The sequence below is a fragment of the Borostomias antarcticus genome, assembly GCF_949987555.1.
Source record: "Borostomias antarcticus genome assembly, chromosome: 21".
Classification (NCBI taxonomy): domain Eukaryota; kingdom Metazoa; phylum Chordata; class Actinopteri; order Stomiiformes; family Stomiidae; genus Borostomias; species Borostomias antarcticus.
This window is the reverse complement of record NC_140254.1, coordinates 19,871,668-19,886,667: the sequence shown is the minus strand read 5'-3', so window position 1 is coordinate 19,886,667 and position 15,000 is coordinate 19,871,668. Positions and strand designations below refer to the sequence as shown.

The following is a 15,000-nucleotide window of genomic DNA, read 5'->3' as shown; positions in this document are numbered from 1 at the left end:
CCCTCGCCGCCGCGCCCGGCTCCGCCGCCGCCGCCTTCGGCCAATACCAACCGCAGCAGCTGCAGGCCGACCGCATGCAATAGCAGCCACTGCAGCCGCCGGACACGAGGGGAGGGGAGCCCCGCCCCCGCCCGCGGCTGATTGGCTGTGAGGTGGAGCGGAGGAGGACGACGAAGAGGCTCGAGAGAGAGATTGGTCGGAGGGGCGGGCAGGAACGGGAGTCGCGACGAGGGTGATGATGATGGTGATGATGATGATGATGGTGATGATGATGATGATGGTGAGGTGGGAACTTCAGACAGTAACTTTCCAACTTGCTGTGCTTAAACCAAAAAAACAGAAAATACGAAAACTCGGAACAAAGTAAGGAAGGTGATTTATCATTGTTATTATAACTTTATCACTATGAATATTATTGTAGTAAAGTATCTATTTATAGAAGAGAAATGCAAGGACTAATCAGTGTGGTTGGTGTAGGTGTTTACCAAGGCCTTACTCAGTCCCATTGCTGTCATTAACGTAGGAGATCGTTCTCTTTGAGGAACGCCTAGAGATGTTCCTAACGTGTTCTTATTTTGGTTCCGAAAGCTCTCATAACCTATATTTATTATTATTACATTTCGAGGGCTCTTGTTGTCGTTCTTGTTGTTTCAAGTGCATTTGAAGTTGAATCAGGGAAATGGAGCCGTTTCCAGCGTGTTAGCAAGGACAACCTCTGCTTGTCAGGGAGTAACTATGTAGAGAAGGAGTTGAAGAGCTGTAGCTCATGTCGTACGTTGAAATTAAGACCTACCTTTTTATCTTCCTAATGCTGAATGTCCCTTTTTTTACTCTGTCTTGACCTCTTGACCTATGCAAAACAAACAAATGACCAGGAGACAAAACAAACTGCAGGAAAAACATTGACTCTTCAGCTCGACAAAGGGCATGGGAACAACGGGCACCCACAGAGAAAGAAATAAAACAAAATGGCTCCTGACAATGAGAAACACCAAATCAGTTTTTGTTCTAACACACACACACACACACACACACACAGTTGCGTACATAGCAGTCAGACAAGAGACAAAGGCCTCAGTGGTGTTGCTCTCTGGCTCTGTGTTGTGAGATCTAGTCAGAATGAAAGAGAGAGAGAAAGAGAGAGAGAGCAAAAGGGGGAGAGCAACTGGCGGTGGAGGCGGGGTTGGGGGGGGGGGCGGGGAGGCGGGTGTGGGGGGCGGGGAGGCGGGGGGGGGTCAGTGGGACAGTCAGCACAGCGCCACACAAACGGATCACTCTGGAAAGAACGCATCACTTGTGCTCGTTTGTTGAGCTGTCACATTTTAATCCCTGGGCTCATGTTGGGAGCTGGCTCGGCCCCACCTCCCTCTCCCTCTCTACACCTCCCTCTCTCTCCCCCTCTGCACCTCCCTCTCCCTCTCTACACCTCCCTCTCTCTCCCCCTCTGCACCTCCCTCTCCCTCTCTACACCTCCCTCTCTCTCCCCCTTTGCACCTCCCTCTCTCTCCCCCTCTGCACCTCCCTCTCTCTCCCCCTCTACACCTCCCTCTCTCTCCTCCTCTACACCTCCCTCTCTCCCCCTCTACACCTCCCTCTCTCTCCCCCTGCCCCTCTCTCCCTTCTGGCCCCGCCCCTGTCAGCACCTCCCCCCTCTGTCCCAGCTGTATCCAGGCTGGTATCAGGTACTGCCCCCCTCCCCACAAGACCCTCCCCTAACAACTGGTCTGCCTCATGTGTGTGTCTAGAAAGGGGGGGGGGGTAGAAAGGGGAGGTGGGGCACTTCAGGTTCTCCACATACGAATGTGTGGGCTCTTTGTGTGCCTTACGTTTGTATTGCTATTTAAGAGGAGAAGAAAAATGAGATCTACTATTTAAAATATTTATTTGAGAGTTGACTGTGTTCGCTCTAAGGAAGAAAACTTAGTGGCGGTACTGTATTAATATTATTATGTACTCATCTCAAGGCATATAAGTTATTGAGTAGATTTAGTTGTATTATTATTATTATTATTATTATTATTATTATTAACAACATACTCAACCAAAAATGTTGATGTAGGATTTATTTAAGATACAATTTCTGTATGTGCACTGTACAATTATATTTTTGCCTTTTTGAATCTTTAGAATGATGATAAGCTCATATGATTATATTGGCTAGTGTAATGCCTTTTGTATGAAACTTTATTTAAACGCAGGCCTATTTGCATGCAGATTGTATTCTGCCTCTTCTGTGTTAGAACTGTTGAAAAGACAAAAAAATCCTGACAAAAAAAGCAAAAATGCTGCTTCATACATTAGAATGTACAATAGAATGTACAATAGAATGTACAGTAGAATGTACAGTAGAATGTACAATAGAATGTACAGTAGAATGTACAGTCCTTGTCAAGGTTTCAATAGCCGTGCTTCTTTGGCTTTTAATATTCTTCAGATGGGCTATTTTACACTGTTGGGAATTTTTATACTTGAACTATTTCTTACAAGGGAAAATATGAAAATAAATGACAAAAAAAATATTTTTAAGGAAGCATTTCATTGTCACTGGATGAAGGCATGTCAAGTGTTATTTACTATTTAAATGCAAAGGTCCTGTTGATATTAAAACTTTATTTCAGAATTTCAACACTATTTACTCTAAATTGAAATAAAAGGTTCTATATTTAAAGAGAATGCGGCCCTGTTTTGATATTTTAAATTTTCAGTGGAAGTATGTCAAATTGTGATTTTTGAAAAACAACATTTGGATGTATGCACTTTTGTATATGGTTGTGGGGAAGCCAGAGCACATCAGAGATGTAGGTGACAAAGCATGATGCTCTAGAGTCTAGAGAGGTAGGTGATAAAGCATGATGCTCTAGAGGAGATGTAGGTGATAAAGCATGATGCTCTAGAGGAGATGTAGGTGATAAAGCATGATGCTCTAGAAGAGAGGTAGGTGGTAAAGCAGGATGCTCTAGAAGAGAGGTAGGTGATAAAGCATGATGCTCTAGAAGAGAGGTAGGTGATAAAGCATGATGCTCTAGAGTCTAGAGATGTAGGTGATAAAGCATGATGCTCTAGAAGAGAGGTAATAAAGCATGATGCTCTAGAGGAGATGTAGGTGATAAAGCATGATGCTCTAGAAGAGAGGTAATAAAGCATGATGCTCTAGAAGAGAGGTAGGTGATAAAGCATGATGCTCTAGAAGAGAGGTAGGTGGTAAAGCAGGATGCTCTAGAAGAGAGGTAGGTGATAAAGCATGATGCTCTAGAAGAGAGGTAGGTGATAAAGCATGATGCTCTAGAAGAGAGGTAGGTGATAAAGCATGATGCTCTAGAAGAGATGTAGGTGATAAAGCATGATGCTCTAGAAGAGAGGTAGGTGATAAAGCATGATGCTCTAGAAGAGAGGTAGGTGATAAAGCATGATGCTCTAGAAGAGATGTAGGTGATAAAGCATGATGCTCTAGAAGAGAGGTAGGTGATAAAGCATGATGCTCTAGAAGAGAGGTAGGTGATAAAGCATGGTGCTCTAGAAGAGAGGTAGGTGATAAAGCATGGTGCTCTAGAAGAGAGGTAGGTGATAAAGCATGATGCTCTAGAAGAGAGGTAGGTGATAAAGCATGATGCTCTAGAGTCTAGAGATGTAGGTGATAAAGCATGATGCTCTAGAAGAGAGGTAATAAAGCATGATGCTCTAGAGGAGATATAGGTGATAAAGCATGATGCTCTAGAAGAGAGGTAGGTGATAAAGCATGATGCTCTAGAAGAGAGGTAGGTGATAAAGCATGATGCTCTAGAAGAGATGTAGGTGATAAAGCATGATGCTCTAGAAGAGATGTAGGTGATAAAGCATGATGCTCTAGAAGAGAGGTAATAAAGCATGATGCTCTAGAGGAGATATAGGTGATAAAGCATGATGCTCTAGAAGAGAGGTAGGTGATAAAGCATGATGCTCTAGAAGAGAGGTAGGTGATAAAGCATGATGCTCTAGAAGAGAGGTAGGTGATAAAGCATGATGCTCTAGAAGAGAGGTAGGTGGTAAAGCATGATGCTCTAGAGGAGATGTAGGTGATAAAGCATGGTGCTCTAGAAGAGAGGTAGGTGATAAAGCATGATGCTCTAGAAGAGAGGTAGGTGATAAAGCATGATGCTCTAGAGGAGATGTAGGTGATAAAGCATGATGCTCTAGAGGAGATGTAGGTGATAAAGCATGATGCTCTAGAGGAGATGTAGGTGATAAAGCATGATGCTCTAGAGGAGATGTAGGTGATAAAGCATGATGCTCTAGAAGAGATGTAATAAAGTATGATGCTCTAGAAGAGATGTAGGTGATAAAGCATGATGCTCTAGAAGAGATGTAGATGATAAAGCATGATGCTCTAGAAGAGAGGTAGGTAGTAAAGCATGATGCTCTAGAAGAGAGGTAGGTGATAAAGCATGATGCTCTAGAAGAGATGTAGATGATAAAGCATGATGCTCTAGAAGAGAGGTAGGTGGTAAAGCAGGATGCTCTAGAAGAGAGGTAGGTGGTAAAGCAGGATGCTCTAGAAGAGAGGTAGGTGATAAAGCATGATGCTCTAGAAGAGATGTAGGTGGTAAAGCATGATGCTCTAGAAGAGAGGTAGGTGATAAAGCATCATGCTCTAGAAGAGAGGTAGGTGATAAAGCATGATGCTCTAGAAGAGATGTAGGTGATAAAGCATGATGCTCTAGAGGAGAGGTAGGTGGTAAAGCATGGTGCTCTAGAAGAGAGGTAGGTGGTAAAGCATGGTGCTCTGGAGTCTCACCAAGTTTTAAGCACCTAGGAGCAATTCTACTATGTGTGTGTGCAAGTGTGTGTGTGTGTGTGTTTGAGAGAGAGAGAGAGAGAGAGAGAGAGAGAGAGAGAGAGTGTGTGTGTGTGTGTGTGTGTGTGTGTGTGTGTGTGTGTGTGTGTGTGTGTGTGTGTGCATGTACGTATACCAAGGAGGTATTGGTGTATATCCAGTATGTGTGTGTAGTCTGTGTGTCACAGAGGAGTAACAAAATGTTCCCTGGCGTGACACTGCTCTCTGTTGTGTAACACTGTCACGCAAGACTTATCCACCATTTTGGGTTCAAACCACATTAAAAAAAACACAGGGGACACTCAATTGTCATTCCTACAGGCCTTTATCTGGCGGCCGAGAGCTTGAGAGAAAATGGATTCGCCAGGGGAAAGCCTATTAATGATGCAAAGTCTTCAATTAATAAAAGATGCAGAGATCCATGTCCGCCCTCCTTCCCTTGGTAGCAGGCAGTAGCAAGACGTGGTGGAACACTGATGGACACACAACGCCGCCCATAGACTTGGACTAGCATGACACAGCACACACACACACACCTGGACTAGCATGACACAGCACACACACACACACCTGGACTAGCATGACACAGCACACACACACACACCTGGACTAGCATGACACAGCACACACACACACACCTGGACTAGCATGACACAGCACACACACACACAGACCATCATCACGGCCTCCATGGCATCTGACCTGCGCCATGGCCGAGGTCGGAGGCAGGGTTGTTGAATGGGGGGTGAGGAGTCATAAAGTACATGGATGGGTGGAGGGATGGAAGGAGTGAGGGAGGAATAGATGGATGGATGGGTGGGTGGATGTAAGGAGTTAGGAAGGATCTTCCCAAACTCTCGCTGCGGCAAGAACTTCTGGGAAGAAGCTATGATATTTGTGGACACCAATGAGAATGCATTCGGATTATGAACGCACAAGGATGATTGGCCCGCGCAGGTAGTTGGCTGTGCAGGGAGGCTGATTGGCCTTCATGATTGGCTGTTCAAATGCAGCTGGATTTGAAAGGTAACGCACTGGCTCCACCCCCATGACCATGTTTTGTGGCGCTTGACTCCAGACTAAGGAATAGATGGATGGAGACATGGAAGGAAGGATGAATGGTCATTGAATGGTCCTGTTCATTGAATGGTCCTGTCTGTATGTTTAAAGTCAGCGATTATATCCTAGATACAATTACTTATGGGCATGATGGGGGAAAATAGACCCTTGTAGTTGGATGATGATGATGATGATGATGATAAAGAGGAGAATGAAGAGGGACATGAATTTACACGTTTTATGAATTTCCATCTCTCTAATATATAGGCTAAAATGAATATAAAAGACATTTGCAGTGAACGTGTCTAGACCACAGTCTGTGCAACACAACAGGGGTTCCATATTTAGACGAGGTGTCTGGGCACCCAAGCTGCTTTTAACTTGACTGACTTAATGGAAGCTCCACTGACTCAGTGACTGGTGCACTTCGCCATTCACCCCAGCGCGTTCTCGGGTTCGCTATGTTGCTTAATTTGGACCTCCCGGAAACGCGTTGACTGACAGGGAGGCTGGTTAAGGCGAGACAGACATACGCGGGGTACGAATCTTTCCCGGCACATTAAAATTACTTGAAAACTTCACGTCAAGATTCACCGGGGACTTCTATTCCAAGGTAATTGGTGAACTGTGTTCGTGTGTGAATGGCATGCTGTGTTTTGGACGGGCTGGGATGAGCGAGGTGGGGCAGGGTGTGTGCGCAGACGCGCAGAATGACAGTGTGTGCGTTTATCCGATCCGTTGTGTTAGCAGAAGAAAAGAAGACACTAGCCCCGACAAAGGTCTAAACAATTGCCCTATTTATATTCTCTGTCTGTGGTCTGTGTGACTTGACGTTTTGTATGGTTTTGTTCGCTTACATCTCTCCGTAACGTGTATGTCCCAGAAAACGACTATGGTTGCATATAGACATTGTAATCTCATATTTATTGCTGCGTGTATTTGGTGATGTCGATAGGTAGATGGTGGAAGTGCAGCGTCATTGTCTGAGTGAAGACCCCTACATGCCATGTCAGTGCATTGCAATGTTTTATTATGGTGTGGTGTCATGTGATTTAGACTATCCGCCGGTTCCCTCAAACGCCTCCACATCTTGGTGAGATGCAAAGCTATTTCAAATAGTAGGCCTACCTACTTTTAACGTGTCTTCGTGACATTATGTTAATTTATTATAATAAGAATCATTGAACCTGTGCTGCACATTCTTTGATCTTTGGAACATTACAACATGGATATGGCTATGCCTAATATTTATGAGATTTTCATAAATGGATATAACTTTTCTACATCCGATTGTTCAAATCACTTATCATCCTGTAATACCATGATAGACTGTTGACCGAGACCTTTTTCTCTGAGAAAGGCCCACCAACTAGCATTGGACCTCTCTAGACTATGTAGCACTGAATAGCAAGTCCAAACCCACACAGGAGCCCAATATAGCCCCTAGATCAGATACCAGGGAGGGCACCGGGTTCAGTAGACATGGCTCACTATGTGGCAATGTCATTCTCATTTCAGTATAATACAGGTCTGCTTTCACAGCTGTTGTTTGAGGGTGTGTTTCAGTTGGACAGTCAGTTGTCCCCTGAAATGTCTTTTCTAAGTTGGGCTATTATGGCCTATGACTGCTACAGTGTATGAAGATCTTAAACCTTAGTGCTTTGTGCAGATACCTGTTTAACAGAATTTTAATAAAGTTGATACAATATTGATACTATTAGTCGAAATTAAATATTCTCTAGCTGCCATTACAATAAGTAAAATATTGAAGCGTAGAACTAAAACTTCTGCCATGAGGTTTTGAGTTCAAGTCCCACTAGGGTTGTTTCTATACTTCAATTGTTACTATCGTTTGAGTAGATTAGCTCCATATAAAACCTACAGTGGACAGAGATGAAATGTTAGTCCACAGGCCTCTCCATTGCTCTGGAAATGTTGGCACAATCGCTACAAGATGCTAATTGAATAGCATCCTTCATTACATTACAGTCATTTAGCAGATACTTTTATCCAAAGCAACTTACAATAAGTGCACTCAACATACAGTAGTCAAGTGTACTACCACTCACCGGGATTTATAAGTACTGTACAGACCTTTCTAATCAAGCATCTAAGAGATTTCGAATCCAATCCAAAAAATCCTTCCAGATTCCTGCTGTGTCAGTCTCAAAGCTTGCCAATTCAGTTTTCATCAAAATGAACTGTTGATGAGCTTTGAACAAACACAGTAGCTAATTGTTTCTCCTTTCATGAAGTAGAGGATGTTGTGGGATCAGTTCTCAGTGACTCTTTTGGACTTCAATGCTGGTGCTTTAGGTATAGGTCAGGGGTTTAAACTCAAACCAAACTCCATAAAGGCACACTCTGCATTATGTCCATACCACCAAAGAATAGTCCACCAACAAGTTATTAATAATATTTTTTACTCTGGCATTAAGGGCCATAATGTGTGGTCCCACTTGTACACACCTCTGCCCATACTTATAGAGCATCTCACAACAGGAGTCCAGATCTAGGACCAGCTCTACCCAAGTCCATAGAATTGTATTTAAAAATGACAACTGATTCTAGATCAGTGCTCCCAACTGATCACAGTTCTCAGTCAAAGTCAGGTTTATTTGTCACACTACATCATGTGCAAGTAGTGGAATGTTCTTCTGTTAGCACATACTGTACTGTACATTAGAGTGAGCACACACTTAACAATATAGAGAGGTCAACATATTAGAGAAACAATGTATCTAAATACTAAGGCTGGGTTTAAAACATCGATTAACCGATTCTGAATCAAATGATTCTGAATCGATTCATGAATCCCAAAATCGATCTTTTATTTAATGAATGAATGAATAAATGAAGGAATGAATAGTTCATTCATTCATTCAATGATTCATTCATTAATTTTTGGAAATCAGTATCGATACCCAGCCCTAGTATAATGTGTTGCATAACTTGGCAGTCATGTAATTAAGGTTACAGCTATAAAAAAAAAAAAAAAAGGTTTTAGTAACACTAACCGAATCGATATTGAATCGAATCGAATCGTGATAATCGATTCTGAACTTTGTGAATCGGAATCGAATCGATACCCAGCCCTACTAAATACAAGGTACAAAATAGAGTTAGAGAGAAATACAGAACATAAAGGGATGGGATGCTGGAGAGTTGGTGAAGTTGTGCAGTTAAGTTACATAAACAGACAAGTGTACGTAGGGGTCTAAGTATGGGTATACAGTATATACTTATCCACATAGTCTATTGATATGTATTCACAAGTATATTTACTGACTGTAGATATGTATATTCTAGCGAGTATAAACATAACGTGCAGAGTGTAGTCCAGAGATCAACAGTCTCTTCTTTCAGGTTCCTGGTGGTCTGAGGGAAGCTCCTTGTGAGTCTCTCTGAGTTGGTTTTGTGTAGCGCAGTGGTGTAGTGGAGGGTCTATGGAGGTATACGGAGTATAGCCACTTCTTTATCCATGGACCCACAGTAGAACCACTTCTTTATCCATGGACCCACAGTAGAACCACTTCTTTATCCATGGACCCACAGTAGAACCACTTCTTTATCCATGGACCCACAGTAGAACCACTTCTTTATCCATGGACCCACAGTAGACCCACTTCTTTATCCATGGACCCACAGTAGACACACTTCTTTATCCATGGACCCACAGTAGACCCACTTCTTTATCCATGGACCCACAGTAGACCCACTTCTTTATCCATGGACCCACATTAGAAACACTTCTTTATCCATGGACCCACAGTATACCCACTTCTTTAAACATCACTAATGTAAAAACTGTAAAATGTCTGCTACAGTATGCTCACTTCTTTAGTCAGAGTATACCCACTTCTGTAGTCAGAGTATACCCACTTCTTTAGTCAGACTATGCCCACTTCTTTAGTCAGAGTATACCCACTTCTTTAGTCAGAGTATACCCACTTCTTTAGTCAGACTATGCCCACTTCTTTAGTCAGAGTATACCCACTTCTTTAGTCAGAGTATACCCACTTCTTTAGTCAGAGTATACTCACTTCTTTAGTCAGAGTATACCCACTTCTTTAGTCAGACTATGCCCACTTCTTTAGTCAGAGTATACTCACTTCTTTAGTCAGAGTATACCCACTTCTTTAGTCAGACTATGCCCACTTCTTTAGTCAGAGTATACCCACTTCTTTAGTCAGAGTATACCCACTTCTTTAGTCAGAGTATACCCACTTCTTTAGTCAGACTATGCCCACTTCTTTAGTCAGAGTATACCCACTTCTTTAGTCAGACTATGCCCACTTCTTTAGTCAGAGTATACACACTTCTTTAGTCAGAGTATACCCACTTCTTTAGTCAGAGTATACCCACTTCTTTAGTCAGAGTATACCCACTTCTTTAGTCAGAGTATACCCACTTCTTTAGTCAGAGTATACCCACTTCTTTAGTCAGAGTATACCCACTTCTTTAGTCAGAGTATACCCACTTCTTTAGTCACTGCTACACCCCTGTGTTCACCGTTCCCTCTTCCAGACCTGAGCAGGGAGAAGAGGCTGTTGTCCAGCCGGCTGGGATTCTTCACATTATACTGTACAATATTGATTTGTTGAATTAGGTGTTTGTGTTTGTTCGGAGTCAGAACAAAAGCATGCCAAACTGTAGTGGTTTGCCAGGATGGGGGGGGCTGGTTACCTCTGTTCCAGGATGGGGGGGGGGCTGGTTAGCTCTGCTCCAGGATGGGGGGGGGGCTGGTTAGCTCTGCTCCAGGATGGGGGGGCTGGTTACCTCTGCTCCAGGATGGGGGGGGGTGGTTACCTCTGCTCCAGGATGGGGGGGCTGGTTACCTCTGCTCCAGGATGGGGGGGGGGCTGGTTACCTCTGCTCCAGGATGGGGGGGGGGGGGCTGGTTACCTCTGCTCCAGGATGGGGGGCTGGTCTCCTCTGCTCCAGGATGGGGGGGGTGGTTACCTCTGCTCCAGGATGGGGGGGGGCTGGTTACCTCTGCTCCAGGATGGGGGGGGGCTGGTTACCTCTGCTCCAGGATGGGGGGTGGGCTGGTTACCTCTGCTCCAGGATGGGGGGGGGCTGGTTACCTCTGCTCCAGCATAGGGGGGGGGGCTGGTTACCTCTGCTCCAGGATAGGGGGTGGGCTGGTTACCTCTGCTCCAGGATGGGGGGGGTGGTTACCTCTGCTCCAGGATGGGGGGGGGGTGGTTACCTCTGCTCCAGGATGGGGGGGGGGTGGTTACCTCTGCTCCAGGATGGGGGGGGTGGTTACCTCTGCTCCAGGATGGGGGGGTGGGCTGGTTACCTCTGCTCCAGGATGGGGGGGGGGCTGGTTACCTCTGCTCCAGGATGGGGGGGGGGTGGTTACCTCTGCTCCAGGATGGGGGGGGGCTGGTTAGCTCTGCTCCAGGCTGGCCAACACAAATAGCCAGCTGAGGTCCCATGCTTGGCATTTGGCACTGGTGAGAGAATTCTCCAGAGACTCTACGAGGCTACGCCCAGTTTCCCATACTGTACTTACTGTACCTACAGTGCATCCATGACTGCGCGCACACACACACACACACACACACACACACACACACACACACACACATTGTATTAATTTGTATTCATTTGAACCCTGTATGTTCGTGTGTGCGTTCGTTCGTGAGTCCGTCTCACATGTACCAGAGCCCACCACTAGGGGGCGCTGGCCACAATACATTTCTTTCCAAGTACATTTTCTTGCCAAGTACATTTTGCTTTGTACATAAAAACGATGCTTTGTGACTCCGTAAAACTAGTCTATCCCACTCAGGAACCCGTCTGCTTTCTAAATCCACAGAGTTCAGATCTTGAGATGTTTAGTAGCTCTTTTGGTGCTTGTTCTAATGCTGTGTTCACACCGGGCGCGGCGAGAAAATTTGCGCCGCCCAATTCGCCCAATCTCGCCGCGGGATCAATGGGTCGCCGCACGGCAAATCCTGGCCGCCGCGCCGCTGAGTTCTGTGATTCACGCCGCCCATGCCACCCGCCACCCAGTTCGTGCGAATTATATTGACTTTCTATGTAAACAGGGCAGCGATGCATGCTTATAATCCGATGAAAATTATAGATGATGGGCCTATATGCCAGCTCTATTAAAGCATTATGGAACGAGAAGCAGTGGGATGTCACGGATATCGCCACGGCTAGCGGGAGTGGTTAGTCACGAGTTACACCGTTACACCCCGCTAGCCGTGGCGATATCCGTGACATCCCACGGCTTCTCGTTCCATAATGCTTTTATACAACGGTTGCCACATTTATCCGTCAATATTACAAAAAGAAAGACAATACGAACTTTTAGATGTATTTTTAATGGAACTATTTGTTAATCATTTGCAGATACTTCCGCTGAAAAAGGGAACGTTGCTAGGCAATGACAATGCTACAGCAGATCTTTGTAAACATTGATCTGGACACTATGGGCTACTAATAATGAGGTGGATTGATATTAAAAGATGTGCGAACATTCCATTTTAGCGTGGGGATATCGTGGTATAAAAATAAATGTGAACTAGAAAAGCCCACTCCACTTACACACTCAATGAGGGTACATGCTGATGCATCATGGGTGGGGGACGACAGGTTCACAGTGCACTTCTGATAACACACATCAGAGCTGCTGGTTGGGTGGTCTGTGTCTTTAGGACAGTTTCATTGTCCACTTGTCTTTGGTAAATGTACTTCATGTACCCCTGTGATTCAGTATTTGCATCCACATGGATAAGGGGTCATGACCTTATTCTGTTCAACTGAACTTGTATATTTGGGATTCTGTGAAGTTGTTCTAGTAAGGAAAGCTCTTCCTGGGGCCAACACAAAGCCAACATAGAGTGTGTGTGTGTGTGTGCGTGCGTGCGTGCGTGTGTGTGTGTGTGTGTGAGTGCGCGCGCACGTGTGTGCGTGTGGTGTGTGTTCAGGTCATAATCCATTCAGTGAGGGTGGCATCACCGATGTAAAGCGTGAGTGTGTGTGTGTGTGTGTGTGTGTGTGTGTGTGTGTGTGTGTGTGTGTGTGTGTGTGTGTGTGCGTGCGTGACGGTTTTGCCTAGGCAGTAGAAATGCAATCAGGCGAATGGTCTGGCCGGTGAGGTCACCCAGCACAGATAACACCCTATCAGGTGGCCTGATCCACTTCTATAGGCTGACTCCAATTAAGGGATGAACACGGCTATGTCTTCCTTTCCAATAAATACACTGAATCTATCTATCTATCTATCTATCTATCTGTCTGTCTGTCTGTCTGTCTGTCTGTCTGTCTGTCTGTCTGTCTGTCTGTCTGTCTGTCTGTCTGTCTGTCTGTCTGTCTGTCTGTCTGTCTGTCTATCTATCTATCTATCTGTCCATCTATCTATCTATCTATCTATCTATCTATCTATCTATCTATCTATCTATCTATCTATCTATCTATCTATCTATCTATCTATCTATCTATCTATCTATCTATCTATCTATCTATCTATCTATCTATCTATCTATCTATCTATCTATCTATCTATCTATCTATCTATCTATCTATCTATCTATCTATCTATCTATCTATCTATCTATCTATCTATCATCTACTGCCAAGAGAATCTCATGTTGTTTCGTTCCCGTAGTTAGAGAAGCATCTGTCTGAAGGTGTGACTGGGCTCAGAGCCCAGACCGCTGATCTGCCAGGTCCATAGAACTGTTCCATAGAGGTTCTGCCCCAGGAGGTTCTGCCTGGGGGTCCAATGCTGGGTCAGCTGCTGTGAGAAATCCATGGTTCTCAGTTTAGTGAGTCCTTTCACTTTCCCTCCTCTAGACTCATCACCATGGAAACACTAGTGGAGCGGCTGGAACACGCTGTGATTCGCCTAGAGCAAGTGTCCGTCAAGATGCAGGCGTCCAATGGCATGGCCAATGGAGACTGTGTCAATGGCATCAACGGAGGTAAATACACATTTGTGACATTCTCTTCTCCTCTCTTCTCCTCTCTTCTCCTCTCTTCTCCTCTCTTCTCCTCTCTTCTCTCCTCTTCTATTCTGTTCTGTTCTGTTCTGTTCTGTTCTAGTCTGTTCTATTCCACTCATGAAAGTTGTTTGACCCACTCGCAAATTCATACCCTTCTTTGCGCACGAGACCTACTTTTCTTGAGTCATGTGACTACCTCTGTGCAAATCAAGCAACAGACATCAATCAATCAATCAATCAAAGCTTTATTTGTATAGCGCATTTCATACCCAGAGGCAACACAATGCGCTTTACAGAGAACAAGGGAGGTGGGCATACGACCCACCTCTACATATTCCAGAGGGAAGGAAAAAAAACAGTAATCACCCGGGGGCCAGATAAGTGAGCTGTAAAAATTCTTCCCTGACCCCTCTCAACAAGGCGATCAAGCAAGCTCCTGGAGTATGTTTGCCTACCGGCTAAGAACATTTATAAAGCAATACATTACATTAAATTACATTTCAGAGTGAGAGAGGCTAAAAGCATCATAGGAGAGAGAACATTCTACGGACATGCTACGACATCCACAGCAGACACGGGGGTATCTATCGGACTCCGGGAGGTCTGCTGGTGACAGTGGGGCATCCACTGGACCTGGTTAGAAGATAGGAGGGAGAGAGAGAGGCACTAGGGAGAGGGAAGGCAGAGCAGGGTTAGTAGCACATAGAGCCATACAGACCACACAGATATTGAAACAGGCAACCTGGGACATGTGTGCATAGACGGAAGCGTGTGGTGATATAACACTGTATCTACTGCGTGACTGCCGGCCAGTCCATTCAATTCTATTCTATTCCATTCTATTCTATTGTTTTAGTATAGTAGTCAGACTCACCTTTACCCTTTTCTGTAATGAAAACATGTTTATGCTTTTTATTCTCTTCTTCTCTCTTCTCTAGACCTCCAGTGCATGGAGGCGTTTGACCTGCTGCTGGGAGGGCCCGTCTCAGAGTACCTGAGGCTCAGCCACGCCATCGGAGAGGACGTGGGAAAGCATGTGGGTACCGGTGTGTGTGTGTGTGTGTGTGTGCGTATGCTATGCCTGTGTGTGCATCGCAGAAATCATATGGCCCTACAAGACACACAAATGTGTTCTCACTTACAGGCACGTACTGTACACACATGCAC

At 44.8% G+C, this 15,000-nt stretch overlaps 2 protein-coding genes across 2 annotated transcripts in view; both read left to right on the top strand.

Moving 5' to 3' along the window:
• rbm24a (RNA binding motif protein 24a) overlaps positions 1 to 83 on the top strand; it is a gene marked incomplete at both ends in the record, with an annotated part of 10,252 nt that extends 10,169 nt beyond the window's left edge. The window contains one exon of the mRNA XM_084454821.1: positions 1 to 83. This exon is cut by the window's left edge and continues 257 nt beyond it. Coding sequence (XP_084310947.1) covers positions 1 to 83 — 83 coding nt within the window.
• A 13,611-nt stretch (positions 84 to 13,694) lies between these two features.
• Positions 13,695 to 15,000, top strand: part of cap2 (cyclase associated actin cytoskeleton regulatory protein 2) — a gene marked incomplete at both ends in the record, with an annotated part of 23,137 nt that continues 21,831 nt past the window's right edge. The window contains 2 exons of the mRNA XM_084454820.1: positions 13,695 to 13,812; positions 14,772 to 14,869. Coding sequence (XP_084310946.1) covers positions 13,695 to 13,812; positions 14,772 to 14,869 — 216 coding nt within the window. The remainder of the gene's footprint in view (positions 13,813 to 14,771; positions 14,870 to 15,000) is intronic.